This window comes from Girardinichthys multiradiatus, chromosome 10 (genome assembly GCF_021462225.1).
Source record: "Girardinichthys multiradiatus isolate DD_20200921_A chromosome 10, DD_fGirMul_XY1, whole genome shotgun sequence".
Lineage (NCBI taxonomy): Eukaryota > Metazoa > Chordata > Actinopteri > Cyprinodontiformes > Goodeidae > Girardinichthys > Girardinichthys multiradiatus.
In genome coordinates this window covers 18,803,082-18,820,270 of record NC_061803.1, presented here as the reverse complement: position 1 = coordinate 18,820,270, position 17,189 = coordinate 18,803,082, and the positions used below count along the sequence as shown (strand labels likewise).

The 17,189-nt window shown below is 44.0% G+C and overlaps 1 protein-coding gene across 10 annotated transcripts in view; it reads left to right on the top strand.

The window, feature by feature from the left end:
- The window catches only part of tanc2b (tetratricopeptide repeat, ankyrin repeat and coiled-coil containing 2b), a 223,682-nt gene that overhangs the window by 137,293 nt on the left and 69,200 nt on the right, over positions 1–17,189 (top strand). For 7 of the 10 annotated variants that reach the window (XM_047377855.1, XM_047377857.1, XM_047377853.1 and 4 more), the window contains one exon: positions 14,413–14,529. The exons of the other annotated variants lie outside the window; for them this stretch is intronic. In XM_047377855.1, the coding sequence (XP_047233811.1) occupies positions 14,413–14,529 (117 nt within the window). The remainder of the gene's footprint in view (positions 1–14,412; positions 14,530–17,189) is intronic. 10 annotated transcript variants of the gene reach the window in all.

Below are 17,189 nucleotides of genomic sequence, written 5' to 3'. Positions count from 1 at the left end.
TCTGCCTCTGAAAATGGCCAAAGAAATCAGCGCGTAAACCAGTTGGACAGGAAAAAAAAAGTTAAGCCTTTCTTAAGTGACAGTTACGGTGATGGCAGTCGATCTAGTCATGAAAACCTGGATCCTCTCTTCTTCTTCCTCTAGCTGTCGGTTGTACTTTTTCTGTGGCATCTATGCTGGCTCACTTCCTGGATGTAGTCAATTAACAGACTTCCATCCAGTCCATTCCAGCACAGTATTAACACTTCAAGAAAGGCAGAGAATGCTTCTTCTCATAGATCTGAAGAGTTTACTCAGCCAGGAAGAAGTCAGGTTTGCATTTACAGATCAGTCAAGATTCCAACATCTTTAAGCTTAGAGAAAAATAAAGAGTTATTAGTTTTTCAGGTAAACATGATCTTAAACCTTTACTATGCTTGTGGTTTAGATAGTTTCTGTTTTCAAATTTCTAGGTGGTGCAAATACTGGTATTAACGTTGTTTTGACCTGTCACTTGTTTCATATTTATTTCTCCACACATCTTTGAAATAACCACAGTAATTTTGCAGGTCCTGATTATGGTTTAAAGTTTCTACCAATGATAACATTGATTTGGTATGAATGATGGTCATGTTGTCATCTTGCATTACATGTTGTGATGTTATCCATAGGGACTTGCAGTTAAATGGGCAAATTAGGATTTTTGAGTGAGGTTTTCTTAAAGTTTATAAGAAGGTGTATCTTACATGCCATGGATAAGTCTGTTGGTGTTTTCATTTAGTTTAAATTCAGATTAATTGGTCTTAAAGACTAAAGCTAAATGCCTGTCCAGTAGGGGCCAGTGCAAAACAAACTTCAGCCAAGTCAAAAAACTCCAAACTCTAAAACACCATAGAGGTATATGTAAACCCAGTTTTATGAATCTGTAAACAGTTGTCACATTTGCATTGAGCGGCTATTTACACAGAGGATGAATGAAAATAGAAGTTGGAGCAGTGCCCCACCAAAATGTAATGAGAAAGGAACATGTAGAGCGTTTATGGTCAGAGTAACAACATAGAAAGTTAAGTGGTGTAAAAAAATTATTTAGTTTAGATTAATGTTTTTCTATTTTGTTTAACACAGCTTTACTTTTTTTATTAGGCAGTTGCCCTGGCCAGCACTTTACATGCTCCTTGTAACCAGCCTAACCACTAAAAAGACAACAAACTTAACATTTGTTGAATGTTTAGTGCCTATAAAAAACATTTTCATATTCTACAATTTTTTGGTGATCTTACATCTCAGCTTCTTCATTGGTGTCAGTGTAAACTGCAGCACATAACTGACCCCAAAATTGTACCTTTCATAATGCTCTCTTACATATTAAGACTCACTATGGTGTCATCTGGAAATGTGTTTAGTGTTTTTTCAGATTAAAATGTTTGTTTTAACATACAAGTCTTGTGGAAATGTCTGGAAATACCTATTTAAAGTAACTGTTGCTAAAATCTTGGTGCTAGATACTACAGCACGCATTCAGGGGTCTAGTGAAGTCCATGCTTGTTGATGGATCAGGGCTGTTTTTGTACCAAAAGGGGAACCAACACACTACTAGGCTGGTGTTTATTATCTAAAGCATGAGCAATGCACATCATAAGGTGCAGAAAAAGTTCAAATTAATTAAATAGTTGATCTCAGTTATAAAAGTTAATGTGACAGGTTTCAAAGTATATGGCCGTTGTAGGACAATATTTTACCAGTTCTTGTACTCGTACTCGTCGTCTTCCGCTTTATCCGGGACCGGGTCGCGGGGGCAGCAGACTCAGCAGAGACGCCCAGACGTCCCTCTCCCCAGACACCTCTTCCAGCTCCTCCGAGGGGAGCCCAAGGCATTCCCAGGCCAGCCGAGAGACATAGTCCCTCCAGCGTGTCCTGGGCCGTCCCCTGGGCCTCCTCCCAGTGGGACGTGCCTGGAACACCTCCCGAGGAAGGCGTCCAGGAGGCATCCGGTATAGATGCCCGAGCCACCTCAACTGGCTCCTCTCGATGTGGAGAAGCAGCAGCTCTACTCCAAGCCCCTCCCGGATGGCCGAGCTCCTCACCCTATCTCTAAGGGAGTGCCCGGCCACCCTACGGAGGAAGCTCATTTCAGCCGCTTGTATCCGGGATCTCGTTCTTTCGGTCATGACCCAAAGTTCATGGCCATAGGTGAGGGTAGGAACGTAGACCAACCGGTAAATCGAGAGCTTCGCTTTTCGGCTCAGCTCTCTCTGCACCACAACGGACCGGCACAGCGCCCCCATTACTGTGGCAGCCGCACCGATGCGTCTGTCGATCTCCCGCTCCATTCTTCGCTCACTCGTGAACAAGACCCCGAGATACTTAAACTCCTCCACTTGAGGCAGGAACTCCCCTCCAACTTGAAGAGGAGAAGCCACCCTTTTCCGGTCGAGTACCATGTCCCCGGACTTGGAGGAGCTGGTCTTCATCCCAGCCGCTTCACACTCGGCTGCGAACCGCCCCAGTGCATGCTGTAGGTCTTGGCTAGATGGGGCCAGCAGGACCACGTCATCTGCAAAAAGAAGAGACGAAATCCTCTGGTCCCCAAACCAGACCCCCTCCGGCCCTTGGCTGCACCTAGAAATCCTGTCCATAAAAGTTATGAACAGGACCGGTGACAAAGGGCAGTCCTGCCGGAGTCCAACATGCACCGGGAACAGGTCCGACTTAGTGCCGGCTATGCGAACCAAACTCCTGCTCCGCTTGTACAGAGACCGGATGGCCCCTAGTGAAGAGCCACCGATTCCATACTCCTGGAGCACCCCCCACAGGGCATCACGAGGGACACAGTCAAAGTCTTTCTCCAGGTCCACAAAACACATGTGGACCGGTTGGGCAAACTCCCATGAACCCTCGGGTACCCTGTAGAGGGTATAGAGCTGGTCCAGTGTCCCACAGCCGGGACGAAAACCACACTGCTCCTCCTGAAGCCGGGGTTCGACTATCGGCCGGGCTCTCCTCTTCAATACCCTGGCGTAGGCCTTACCAGGGAGGCTGAGGATTGTGATTCCCCTATAGTTGGAGCACACCCTCCGGTCACCCTTCTTATGAAGGGGGACCACCACCCCAGTCTGCCAATCCAAAGGCACTGTCCCCCGTCCGCCACGCAATGTTGAACCATGACAGCCCCACAACATCCAAAGACTTGAGGTACTCAGGGCGGATCTTATCCACCCCCGAAGCCTTGCCACTGCGGAGCTTTTTAACCACCTCGGTGACTTCAGCCTGGGTGATGAAAGAGTCCAACCCTGAGTCCCCAGCCTCTGTTTCCACCACGGAATGCGTGATGGCAGGATTGAGGAGATCCTCAAAGTACTCCTTCCACCGGCCGATAATGTCCCCAGTCGAGGTCAGCAGCTCCCCACCCCCACTGTAAACAGTGTTGGCGAAGCACTGCTTCCCCCTCTTGAGGCGCCGGACGGTTTGCCAGAATCGTTTCGGGGCCAACCGGTAGTCCTTCTCCATGGCCTCACCGAACTCCTCCCAGACCCGAGTTTTTGCCTCTGCCACCGCCCGGGCCGCGGCACGCTTGGCCCTACGGTACCCGTCAGCCGCCTCAGGAGTCCCACAAGCCAACCACAGCCGATAGGACTCCTTCTTCAGCTTGACAGCGTCCCTTACTGCCGGTGTCCACCACCGGGTTCGGGGATTGCCGCCGCGACAGGCACCGCAGACCTTACGGCCGCAGCCACGGGCAGCAGCATCGACAATAGATGTGGAGAACATGGTCCATTCGGACTTTATGTCTCCAACATCCCTCGGAATCTGGTCAAAGCTCTCCCGGAGGTGAGAGTTGAATACATCCCTGGCCGAGGGCTCTGCCAGACGTTCCCAGCAGACCCTCACTATGCGCTTGGGCCTGCCAAGTCTGTCCGGCTTTCTCCTCCTCCAGCGGATCCAACTCACCACCAGGTGGTGATCAGTGGACAGCTCAGCCCCTCTCTTCACCCGAGTGTCCAAAACATGCGGCCGAAGGTCTGAAGATACGACAACAAAGTCGATCATTGACCTACTGCCTAGGGTGTCCTGGTGCCAAGTGCACTGATGGACACCCTTATGTTTGAACATGGTGTTCATTATGGACAATCCGTGACTAGCACAGAAGTCCAATAACAAAACACCGCTTGGATTCAGATCGGGGAGGCCATTCCTCCCAATCACGCCTCTCCAGGTGTCACTGTCGTTTCCCACGTGGGCGTTGAAGTCCCCCAGCAGAATAATGGAGTCCCCAGGAGAGGCACTATCCAGCACCCCCGACAGGGACGCCAAGAAGGCCGGGTACTCCGCACTACCACTCGGCCCGTAGGCCGAAATGATAGTCAGAGACCTCTCCCCAACCCGAAGGTGCAGAGATGCGACCCTCTCATCCACTGGGGTAAACCCCAACACGAGACGGCTGAGCTGGGGGGCAACAAGCAAACCCACTCCAGCCCGCCGCCTCTCCCCGCGGGCCACTCCAGAGTAGAAGAGAGTCCAGCCCCTCTCAAGGAGATGGGTTCCAGAGCCCACGCTGTGCGTGGAAGCGAGCCCGACTATTTCTAGTCAATATCTCTCGACCTCCCGCACCAGCTCAGGCTCCTTCCCCCCCAGCGAGGTGACATTCCACGTCCCTAGAGCCAGCCTAAGCATCCGGGGATCGGGCCGCCGAGGTCTCCACCTTCGTCCGCCACCCAATCCTCTTTGCACCGGTCCTTCAGGGTTCCCCCTGCAGGTGGTGGCGGTGGGCCCACTGGGGGATGGTCTCGCGTCTCTCGTTCGGGCTTGGCCCGGCCGGGTCCCACAAGGAGCAACCCGGCCACCAGGCGCTCTCCGACGAGTCCCGACCCCAGGCCTGGCTCCAGGGTAGGACCCCGGCTCCGCCATACCGGGCGACGTCACGTGCCTCGATTCTGTAGTCATCATGAGGGATTCTCGAACCGCTCTTTGTCTGACCCAGCACCTAGAGCCTGTTTGCCATGGGAGACCCTACCAGGGGCATTTAAGCCCCAGACAACATAGCCTCTAGGATCATTTGAGCACTCATGCTGATGTTATTACCGAGTACGACTGCGTCTACGCATGCCTCTGCAGAGCTTTTAATATGGCTGGAAGCTCTCTTGTTTAGATAAAATGAAGCATTCTGCTCGGCGTTGTCACAAAGTATAAATCTGACACATCTAGAAAGCTAATTTTCTAATGCAAAAAGTGTGCAAGCCTTTGGTGCAATAGTGAAAATCTACAGCTTTGTTATATTAGAGAGGATGGCAGTAATAATATTGGTATGCAGTAATAATATTTAGTTTCTGTACAGCATGTACTCTATGTCCATCCGTCTCTTCTGATTCAGCTTATATTTATAAGGAAAGCATGGCTCTCTATCTATTCATTACATGCAGACACATTATCCCGACATTAAATGTAACATGAAGCCCAATAGGGAGTTGCGAGGAGCTTGTTGAAGCCGTGCGGTCATTGTTCATCGAACATATGTTCTAGCTGCGGCTCATGACTTCCTACTCACTGCACTCTGGTTTAGTGCTGCGCTGCTCCACCTGATTGCTTTGGACATGTGCACTCACCCATAATGGTTAACAGTTGCAGCTTACAGTACATAATCTATTTTACAACCCTTGTTTAACCAGATTAGTTGATTAAGAGTAAATTATGCTTACTGTAGCTGTTACCTCTACCAAACCCCCACAAGTACAAAGAAAGAGGAGGTTGGAAATAAAAGGTTTACATCAAAAATAGTTGATATGAGCTGAACTATTTGCGTCATTTCAGTTTAATTCTCTTTATTTTTTATCAGGGACAAAACCAAAATCTTAGGTACTAGAGGTGTGACGATGATACATTCAGCTAATCGCATGAATTATGATTTTATAGAAAGCGCAGAATCATCTCTTCTTGTTTTCACAGAATCAGTCAGTCCACCTTTGACTTCTTTAAGTAAAACAGTTTCCAAGCTGTACCCCGATCTAAGATTGGCCTAATGCCAGAAATAGCAACAAATTTGACTTTTTCTCTGTTTTACAGATGGAATGAAAGTTTCATGAATTACAAACTGTCTTTTAATAAAACTCTGTTCAGTATTATCAAGTGCAGGTTTGATCTGTCCAAATGTTTTGGATTTGCATAACAAAGTTGATCTAATGCAGTGGAGAATGGGTGTAGTCCTGAATCAGAAACTGTTAACTGAATCTTCAGTGTTGTGTCTACCGGCTTAACATTGCATTTAAATGGTCTTTTTTGTGTTTTAATAGATACAAAAAGGTTCAGCATCAATGGTCTAATGGGCCATATATCTGTATAGGTCTGTTGTCTATTATTGCCAAACACCCCATGATGTCACCTCCATGTGTCACCATGGGGATGGTGCGTTCAGCATGATATGCAGTGTTAGTTTTCCATCACATGCAGCATTTTGCATACATGCTAATAATAAAAAAATTGGTATCATCCCCCATGTTTGGGGCACAACTGACATATATTTATCTTTTTGTCTTAGCCCTGTGCCACCTTATTGGCCATGATGCCCTGGGCGTTGTGCCATATCACACTTATCAATAACTGCCACTGTTTATTTTTGAAGCTATAAATTTGATGTCTGCAGCAGAGTTGGTAGCCAACTTCAGTGTAAGGCCTTTTTTTTTTTAAAAGCCGATAAATCATTTTTGTTTTTCTGTCACTTTCTGACTGTTTTATACCTGCCATCTTAGATGCTAGGAATGGGAACTACAAAAAGAAACTATCATAGACCATTTGTCTTTTATTTTGTTTTTACTAATTTATGTTTCAGACTGACTAGAAATCAGCAATTAGTTTCACAGCCTACATGTAGAAGCCTTCGACATTAGTGGTGGTGATCGTAGAGCGAGCACTGGTTAAACGGCTGTATGAACCCCAAGTCAATGATCAGGCCAGGTGATGCTTTACTGATTTCTGTAATAAGCAGATAAGGCTGACAGGTATGCACGTCTGTGGTTCTACAAAACAGGATACACAAATAAAACACAAATTATAATACTATGTTATCACAACATCTCATATCAGGAGATTACATAGAACATTATGGCCATGTGTTGTATTTTTTGGTATTTGTTGTATTTTTATATTCTTTTATAATATTTTACACATATCACCAGTCTTATGCATGCACAATCTCAAAGATACTACATAAACCGGTTCCAGATTTGGCTTCTGATGATTCTCATTGTGCACTTAAAGTGCCGGTGACATCACATTTTCATGATAAATCCGATTACATTTATAGAAAGAAAAAAAACATTATTAAAATATCTAAAAAGGTTAATTCATGCCACTGAAATGAACAGTAGTTGAGATATATGGTAAAAAATTTCACTAAAAAGCCATTTCCAGACCACTCCTCTGCGATTTTGTTGCGCTCTTTTATGATGTCAAAGGGGAAACCTGGCACGTAAACTGACAGCTGCTACAATGGCCATCAACGCAGACAGCAGAGAAGAATCTGATATTTCTGTAGATATGTTTCAGTCACTATCACAGAGAGACGCAGCAGAGTCAGGAGAAGAAAGTCAGCTTTCATCAGATGGAGGAGCACAAGTGCTGCGATGTGCAGACGACCATCTAATTTGACCAAAGTCTATTTTTGCAGGATACCAGAGCACGACCGGAGTCAATATGCATGAATCATACCACACCACCAAGAAACAGAACTAGCACAACATCCGGATTTTCAAAATAATTTACTAAAGACAGACTAGATGTCACTGAATATATAAATACACATATATTTGTATATACAGTGGGAAGAACAAGTATTTGATACACTGCAGATTTTGCAGGTTTTCCCACTTGCAAAGCATGTAATTTTTATCATAGGTACTCTTCAACTGAGTGACGGAATCTAAAACAAAAATCTAGAACATCACATTGTGTGACTTAAGTAATTCATTTGCATTTTTATACACCTATTCCTATGATAAAAATTAAAGACTTCTACATGCTTTTCAAGCAGGAAAACCTGCAAAATCGGCAGTGTATCAAATTCTTGTTCTCCCCACTGTACATGTGTATATATTAGCAATTGATTTCATTAGATCAATTAGATCAGTTACTGGGTAAACTAAGGTATTATAAACCGAACAATTAAACATTAAATGCACCAAATCAAGCAACAAATATAGCTTCGCTGCACTCAGTGTACTCACCCATTGTAGAACAAAACAAATGAAAATATCTGGATGCATAAAAACGAAAAATTAAGCAGTGTGACTGTTTTAACTTCCACAGAATTAGTTGTTTAGGACTTGCTACTGCATTTACCACTTACTTTTGCTGCGCGATCTGCGTATGGTTCTTGAAGCTCCTCCGGGCTTCGCAGCAGACCAGACCGGAGAAGATAACCCAGTATATACTGTATACAGCATTTTATATTAGAATCTTTGGAGAAATATTTATTTAAATATATAATATGTGCATGTAATTTATCTTATTTAAATCATAATAATAATTTCTTAATTATTATTAATAATAAAAATAATAATTTCTGTCAGGATCTGCCATTTTGGGTTTTGTGTTTGTTTACTTTCTTAGTTAGGTGTTTCTATTCCTTTGGGTTTAGTAGTTATTATTGTTTATTCCTTCTGTCATCCTGAGAGTTTTGTTCTCTCTCCTGCCCCTTAGTTTAGTAGTTCTTTCTTCCCTCGCCTGTAGTTCCGTTGGTGGTTGCTTTCTCATTTATTTATTACTTAGAATGGTTTTCTCCTCTGGTTATTATTAGTACAGTTGCTTCTCTGGGTTTTCTAGTTTAGTTTCTCGCTTAGTGTTTCTGTGCTTGTTTACTGTTAGATTATTTATTCTTGCTGCATTCTTCTAGTTTATTAGTTCCTTTTTCCCCCCTGGCCTTAGACCCCGTATTGTTGTTATTTACCCAGTTGCTTGTTTCCCTTAAGATTAGTTGTTCTTTCCTAGCCTTGCTCTTTAGTATAGTTCCTCTTGTCCCTGCTTTGGTTAGTGTTCCTTCCAGATTTAGCCTGTGTTTAAGTTTAGGTTTCCTTTCCCTAGAGTTGTCTTTAGTTTAGTTTAGTTTTCCCCTCCTGTCTCAGCGTTCTCTAGCTCCCGTTTTAATAGTAACATATTCCCTCAGTTCCCTGCAGCCTGGTCCACACCTATTTCATGTTTCCTCTGATTGCCTGCCTCCCTGTCTCACTGTTCCATACTCCACTTCCCTCAGTTTATAAGCTCTCTAGTTTTCATTGTTCCCCACTGGTTCCTTATGTTAACAGCCTTAGGTGTCTTCCCGAGTTTCTCCTTGTGGTTTGTTTTCTGTTTTGCCTCCTGAACTTGTGCTTTTGGATAACCTGCCTGTACTCTGCCTGCCTGCCTGCCTTCTGTAAGTCTACCTTGAGTTTTATTATTAAACTTTATCTACTCACCATGCGGCCTCCTCGCCATGATTTGCATCTTGGTCCTGCCACCAAACCCACAACACTGACAATTTTGGATTTTTAATTAACAATAATTGTCGTTAACGAAATGTACTTTTGCAACAAGGAAATATTCTTACCTGCTGAGCCTTGATCCGTTTAACAACGGCAAACAATAACTTTTTCTTTGGCGATCTTTTCACATCAGATGCTGTGAATAACGTGGCTATAGACTCTGCTCCAACATTCTCCTTCGTCTGTTAGATATCCCGACCTCTGACATAATTTCTCTCACAAATTCAGAGGTTTCTTGTTTGATGCAGTTTGCTGAAAAGTCCTCAGATCACAACTGGCTGTGCTTGGTGGGACCAGCCCATCTGTCTCTCGTCAGTTTTCCAGGTCTGATCCAGGCAGCTTTGATCCTTTTCACTTTAGGAAAGTAGTGCAGACCAACGGCTGTTGTCGTAGTATTACTGCCACCATCAGCAATGCACCGTTTCACCATATTAGTGCTGTTTTTAACGCAACTTTGCTTCTACCGTAACTGTTTATCATTGAAGCTCACACAATGAGTGAATGGAGACTTTCCCTTAGACGTCATTTCTGGGTGACTTTGGAAATTTTACAATGAAATATGCTTATTTTGGGTCACAATTGTCTTTTATCACATCTTTCCTAATACCATGTCAATTACTGCCCAATTCCTTCAATATATAGATGTTTTTTTTTCAATTTCTCTATTTGTGGAAAAGGGTGCCACAGGCACTTTAAACACCATTTGTTTACATCTGTTCTTGACATTACTCACAAACCGGCCGCACCTCTAGTGTTAAGCTCGAAAACTGCATCACAGTCCTGCCTTCAGAACATAAACATTATCAAGTATTCTGTACTTTACATTCTCATAAAATGCAAAATAAAGGCAAATAACCATGTATTGTGTGCTACAGTTACATTAAAAGTCATCCAAACACTGATATAGAATAACATGCAAAGAACATATAAATCTATAACATAACATCACAAGCTCGATCAGGACCTATTGTAACCTTATGCAGTGCATGCCGAACTCTGCCTTATACAGATTACCAGGCTCATCCTCCTCTCTGTGTTATACACTGTGCCACTGGGCCGGCAGCTCAAACGCAGATAATTTAAAGAGACAGACCAGTGGTTCATTACACCACTTAATTTAAGTGTAAACACGTAAATCGAAACATTATATTAGCAGGACAAACTCTAACCACCGTTTGTTGCTGCATTCGGAAAAGGCAGGTGTGTTTGCTTATGCGTAGGCAACTTATCTTTAGTCGTTAAACCTACCACATCTGGGTGGTGGGGGCGTCAATGTTATACCAGGGAGGGCCGTGCTCCCCCCTGGCCCTCCCTTGATGGTGCGACTGGACATACAGTGCCTTGCGAAAGTACTCGGCCCCCTTGAACTTTTCAACCTCTTGCCACATTTCAGGCTTCAAACATAAAGATATAAAATTCAAATTTTTTGTGAAGAATCAACAACAAGTGGGACACAATCGTGAAGTGGACTGAAATTTATTGCATGTGTCAAACATTTTTAACAAATAAAAAACTGAAAAGTGGGGCGTGTAATATTATTCGGCCCCTTTACTTTCAGTGCAGCAAACTCACTCCAGACGTTCAGTGAGGATTTCTGAATGATCCAATGTTGTCCCAAATGACTGATGATGATAAATAGAATCCACCTGTGTGTAATCAAGTCTCCGTATAAATGCACCTGCTCTGTGATAGTCTCAGGGTTCTGTTCAAAGCACAGAGAGCATCATGAAGACCAAGGAACACACCAGGCAGGTCTGAGATACTGTTGTGGAGAAGGTTGAAGCCGGATTTGGATACAAAAAGATTTCCTAAGCTTTAAACATCCCAAGGAGCACTGTGCAAGCAATCATATTGAAATGGAAGGAGTATCAGACCACTGCAAATCTACCAAGACCCGGAGGTCCCTCTAAACTTTCATCTCGAACAAGGAGAAGACAGATCAGAGATGCAGCCAAGAGGCCCATGATCACTCTGGATGAACTGCAGAGATCTACAGCTGAGGTGGGAGAGTCTGTCCATAGGACAACAATCAGTCGTACACTGCACAAATCTGGCCTTTATGGAAGAGTGGCAAGAAGAAAGCCATTTCTCAAAGATATCCATAAAAAGTCTCGTTTAAAGTTTGTCACAAGCCACCTGGGGGACACACCAAACATGTGGAAGAAGGTGCTCTGGTCAGATGAAACTAAAATCGAACTGTTTGGCCACAATGCAAAACGATATGTTTGGTGTAAAAGCAACACAGCTCATCACCCTGAACACACCATTCCCACTGTCAAACATGGGGGTGGCAGCATCATGGTTTGGGCCTGCTTTTCGTCAGCAGGGACAGGGAAGATGGTCAAAATTGATGGGAAGATGGATGGGGCCAAATACAGGATCATTCTGGAAGAAAACCTGTTGGAGTCTGCAAGAGACCTGAGACTGGGACGGAGATTTATCTTCCAACAAGACAATGATCCAAAACATAAAGCCAAATCTACAATGGAATGGTTCACAAATAAACGTATCCAGGTGCTGGAATGGCCAAGTCAAAGTCCAGACCTGAATCCAATCGAGAATCTTTGGAAAGAGCTGAAGACTGCTGTTCACACACGCTCTCCATCCAACCTCACTGAGCTCGAGCTGTTTTGCAAGGAAGAATGGGCAACAATTTTAGTCTCTCGATGTGGAAAACTGATAGAGACCCCAGGAGACTTGCAGCTGAGGGTGGCGAATAATATTGCACGCCCCACTTTTCAGTTTTTTATTTGTTAAACAAGTTTGACGCATCCAATAAATTTTATTCCACTTCACGATTGTGTCCCACTTGTTGATTCTTCACAAAAAATTTGAATTTTATATCTTTATGTTTGAAGCCTGAAATCCTCACACAGCTCAACGTCCCGGCCTCCACCTGTCAGTGGATCAACAGCTTCCTGACGGACCGACAGCAGCAGGTGAGACTGGGGAGCATCTTCTCCCGCACCAGATCAATAAGTACTGGTGCCCCCCAGGGGTGTGTTCTATCCCCATTCCTCTTCTCTCTGTACACAAATGACTGCACCTCATCGGACTCGTCCGTGAAACTCCTGAAGTTTGCAGATGACACCACTGTTATTGGACTGATCCAGGATGGTGATGAGTCTGCATACAGACAGCAGGTGGATCGGCTGGTACACTGGTGTTGTCAGAACTATCTGGAACTAAACCCACTCAAGACTGTGGAAATGGTGGTGGACTTTCGGAGAACACCACCCCCATACACCCCCCTCACGATCCTCAACAACCGTAGCAGCTGTGGACCACTTCAGGTTCTTAGGAACCACCATCTCTGAGGACCTGAGATGGTCTTCACACATAGACACTGTTCAGAAAAAGGCCCAGCAGAGACTGTACTTCCTGAGGCAACTCAAGACGTACAACCTTCCATAGGAGCTGTTGGTCATCTTCTACACTGCCATCATTCAGTCTGTCCTGTCTTCATCCATCTCAGTGTGGTTTGGCTCATCCACAAAACAGGACAGGTCCAGACTGCAACGAATAATCAGGACTGCAGAGAGAATAATCAGGGCTGACCTTCCCTCCATCCAGGATTTATACAGATCTTGGGTCAAGAAAAGAGCTGCTAAAATCTCTGCAGACCCCACACACCCTGCACATAAACTGTTTAGAGTTTTACCTTCAGGCTGCCAGTACAGAGCACTGTTCATTAAAACCAGCCGCCACAGAGACAGTTTCTTCCCCCAGGCTGTTTTTCTGATGAACATTCAATAAAGTACAAAACAACAGCATACAGATGTTGCAAATGCACCTTTTTATTTATATATGTGTATATTTGTATATATGTATATTCTGTAATACAAAAACCAGAGAGCAAAGTGTACCGGAGTCAAATTCCTTGTTTGTATGTACGAACTTGGCAATAAAGCTGACTCTGATTCTAAAATGTGGCAAGAGGTTGACAAGTTCAAGGGGGCCGAGTACTTTCGCAAGGTACTGCATTGTCGAAAATAGTTTCCTTTGAAATAGCTTTTTGTCCTTTTGGTGCTTCATATATCATCATTGTATGAACCTCTCTGGGGTCTACCTTACTCATACCAAAGAGTGTAGTTGTTGTTAGTGTTACCTGGTATGGTAATCAGATAAAGATTGGATTTTTGAGTTTTTAACCATCGGGTCACCGGTCAGGGTCAATAAAGCTGAAAGTCAACAGATTCTTGTCCATCTTTAAATGCCTTCCTTCTCAAAAAAATTCAGGAAAACATGCAATGATTTTTACATCGCCCTGAAAATCTGTTACACAACCTAGAGTATGCACTGAATACAGATTATGGCTGATATTGTTTTCAGAGTTTACACACAACCGTTAATAACCGCCTGCAGCAAAGTTTTTTTTCTTGCGATTACATCACGGCCACCACCCACGTCTTTTTCTGCAGTAAATTTCTCATTTGACACTTCAGATTTGTGTTAATGGACGTCACTGGCGTTCTTGGTGTGATTATTGACCAAAAGGACACAACACACTTGCTCAATGTTATCCATCAAGTGCATCTTTACTGGACCACTTTTCTGTGTTCTGAGGTAAATGTTGGCCAGAGTACACGGTGTATGTAGGTATTTTTAGATTTTATCAGTGGGCTGATGTTATGTGAGTGTGATGCTGGTTTCTCTCACATCCATTTCCTGATTGCCCATGCTCTATGTTTACTCATGCTTGAGCTTTATCTCATTCAAGACAAAATTAAGCTTCGTAGAGAAGCCTGCAGGATGTTGTCATTTTATCAGTGTGTGCTCCAAGTTCATAAGCTCTCTGTCCCCCCCCTGTCACTCCTCTCTTTCTTGTCCTCCTCCATGTCCCTGTTGTGTGTGTGTTGTCTCCTTCTCTTTATGTATGTATGTGTTTGTTTGTGTGTGTGTGTATGTGTGTGCTTTCTGCTCCCAGCCCCACTGCGGAAAGCAAAGTTTGTGGAGAGCCCTCGCATTCCACAATCACAGGTTGGCTCCCCTACACACACCTCTGCTACTGCCAAGAATACAGACCTGGACACATACTGCCCTGGTAAGTTTTGTTTGGCCAGCTCATCGCTCATTTTATGGTGTTTCTGCATGTTGTGTAAGTACGATTTTTGAGGCACCAGAAAGTAAGAGGAAAACTTATCAGTCTGACCGATTTTCTGCTGGATGCTGTAAAATGCAAACATGGCTAAGATCATTAATCAGATAGCTTTGCTCGTGCCCACCCTCATTGCCGCCTCCCTCTGTGCCTCTTTAATCCTCCCTTGCCGCTTTCTCAGAGCTCATTTGAGTGCCACCACCGTTTTCTGTTAACTTCACTGCCGGCCTTTTGCTCGTTAATCCCGATGACGGTCCAGCTTCCTATCCCCTCCCCACACTCCCACTGCCGCCAACAACACTGTCAACCCCGGCGCACTCTTTCCTTCCTCAATCAGGGCGGACATTAAAGCAGTTCACTCGAGGACATCGCTCTGATATATATCTGCTTTCTCGTCTCACGGTTTTGGCTTGGGCTCTCATGTCTTGTTGGCTCAACCTCTGGTGGGTTTGTGGACCTCTGCACCTCGGCCCAGGACTTAATACGTGAGTGGAGCAGCAATAGGGGGCCTCAGGGCTTAACTTGTGTGATTTAGGAATAATGGTTGAGAGAGCGCTACCCACCTTTTGCGCCTGTCGGCCTCTTCTGCTGAATTTCTGCCCAATGGGAATTCTAAGTATGTGATTTATACTGGAACATATTTTAATATGATTCTTAATCTCTAGATAAATATGCAGATATTTATTTTTTTATTTTTTGCATGGCTTGTGTAACTATTGACCCTCTCTTTATTTTGCATCATTCATGTGAAATAGACTGTGACATATGAGCTATGAGCTGCCAAGAGCTGCTGTAAGATGTGACATATTAGGAATAAAATGGTGCTCTGCACTACAATTCACAGAGGAAGCGGTTGATTACATTCAGGAATTCTCTGCGTGTGTGAAGTAATAACTCAAGCTGAAAAGCAGCCGGGAGGGCTGAGATGAGTTTTTTTTCAAGGGTGAGTACTCGTACCTCCCAGGTGGACAGATGGAGGTCTGAGCTCCTAACAAGGCCTCCCTGGCATGGATAACAGCAGGGCAGTGACTTAAACACTTGATTACTTGCCAGTCCACACTCTGCTGCAGCCGCTGCTACTTCTGACATTGACTGTCGCCTGGAGGAGTGCAGGTTATCACCTGATTTTATTTTTTATTTTTATGACCTACAAAAAAACATTTGTGGGCTCATAAATATTGTGAATATTTTGTGAGATAGCTCTTAAAATTTCCCACAAGCAATTCATCATTTATAATGGATCTAAAGCAGTCATGGTGATGTTGTAGAACAGCTGTCCTCTAACAGTCTGGAACAGCTTCAGACTACAGATAAAATCCTCTATGGTGCTTACATACTGTATGTTTTTATATCATGTGGTGGCCTTGCTTTGAGCACAGTTGAAAATGTTGTTAAGTATCTTTATATAGAACAACTTTAAAACAACACTTTACAAAACAACTGACACGATTCCATCTACTTACATTCATCAGCCACTTTCGTAGGTACACCTTGCTATTACTAGGTGGAACCCGTTTTCACCTTTAAAACTGCCATGGCCATTGATTCAGCAGTGGATCTGAAACATCCTCTGAGAGTTTGGTCTATATTGATGTGGGGTCATCACACAGTTGCTGCATTTTTATCAGCTGCACATCCTTGTTATTCTCCAGTTGCATCAGGTCTCAAAGGTGCTCTGTTGGATTGAGATATGATCAATGTGGAGGCCTTTGGAGTACAGTAAACTCATTTTCGTGTTTAAGAAAGCAGTTTGACATTATTTGAGCTTAGTGACTTAATGCATTTTCCTGCTGGGAGTAGCCAGATAGGTACACTGTGGTCAGTGGGGATGGACGTGGCCATTTGGCATTCAAATCATGCTCAGTTGGTAGTAAGGACCAAACGTCCTAAGATCCTAATAGCTCTCGCACTATTATACCACCACCACCAACAGGCTGAACCGTTGATGCAAGACAGGATGGAGCCATGTTTTCATGTTTATTCCAAATTCTGACCCTACTATCTGAATGTAGCTGATGATCAGGACTCATCTGACCATGGGAAGATTCTCCAATCTCTTATTGTCTAATTTTTGTCTAGTCTTTTTGTTTCCTAGTCTTCACAGACTGGCACTGTAGCACATCTGTTTAAAGAGTCGAAGTGTTGTGTGTTCAATAAGGGTATTCCACATACCTTGGCATTTGTATCAACAAAACTGCATATTTTCTCTTTATCTGACTATTCGCTGAAAGACCTGAAAGATGGTTATAAATGAAAGTCCCAGCTGATGAGCAGTTTCTGAATTTCTCAGCCAAGCTTGTCGGGCACCAACAACCATGTCACGTTCAAGGTCACTTAAATCCATTTTCTTACCCTTTCTGATGTCCGGTTTGAACTTCAGCAATTTGACTTCCCCACATCTAGACGCCCAGATGCACTGAGTTACTACATTATGATGGACTGAAGCACTGTAAAAGCAGGTGAGTTTAAATCACTATGCAGTAAGACTCAGTAAAATGGCAATTAGTAAAATAAGTTTCTATGTAAATATTTGATTCTGATGCTACTCCTGATCAGCAACGTGGTTAAAGTGGAAAGGACGGACTCATTTTATATAGACAGAAACC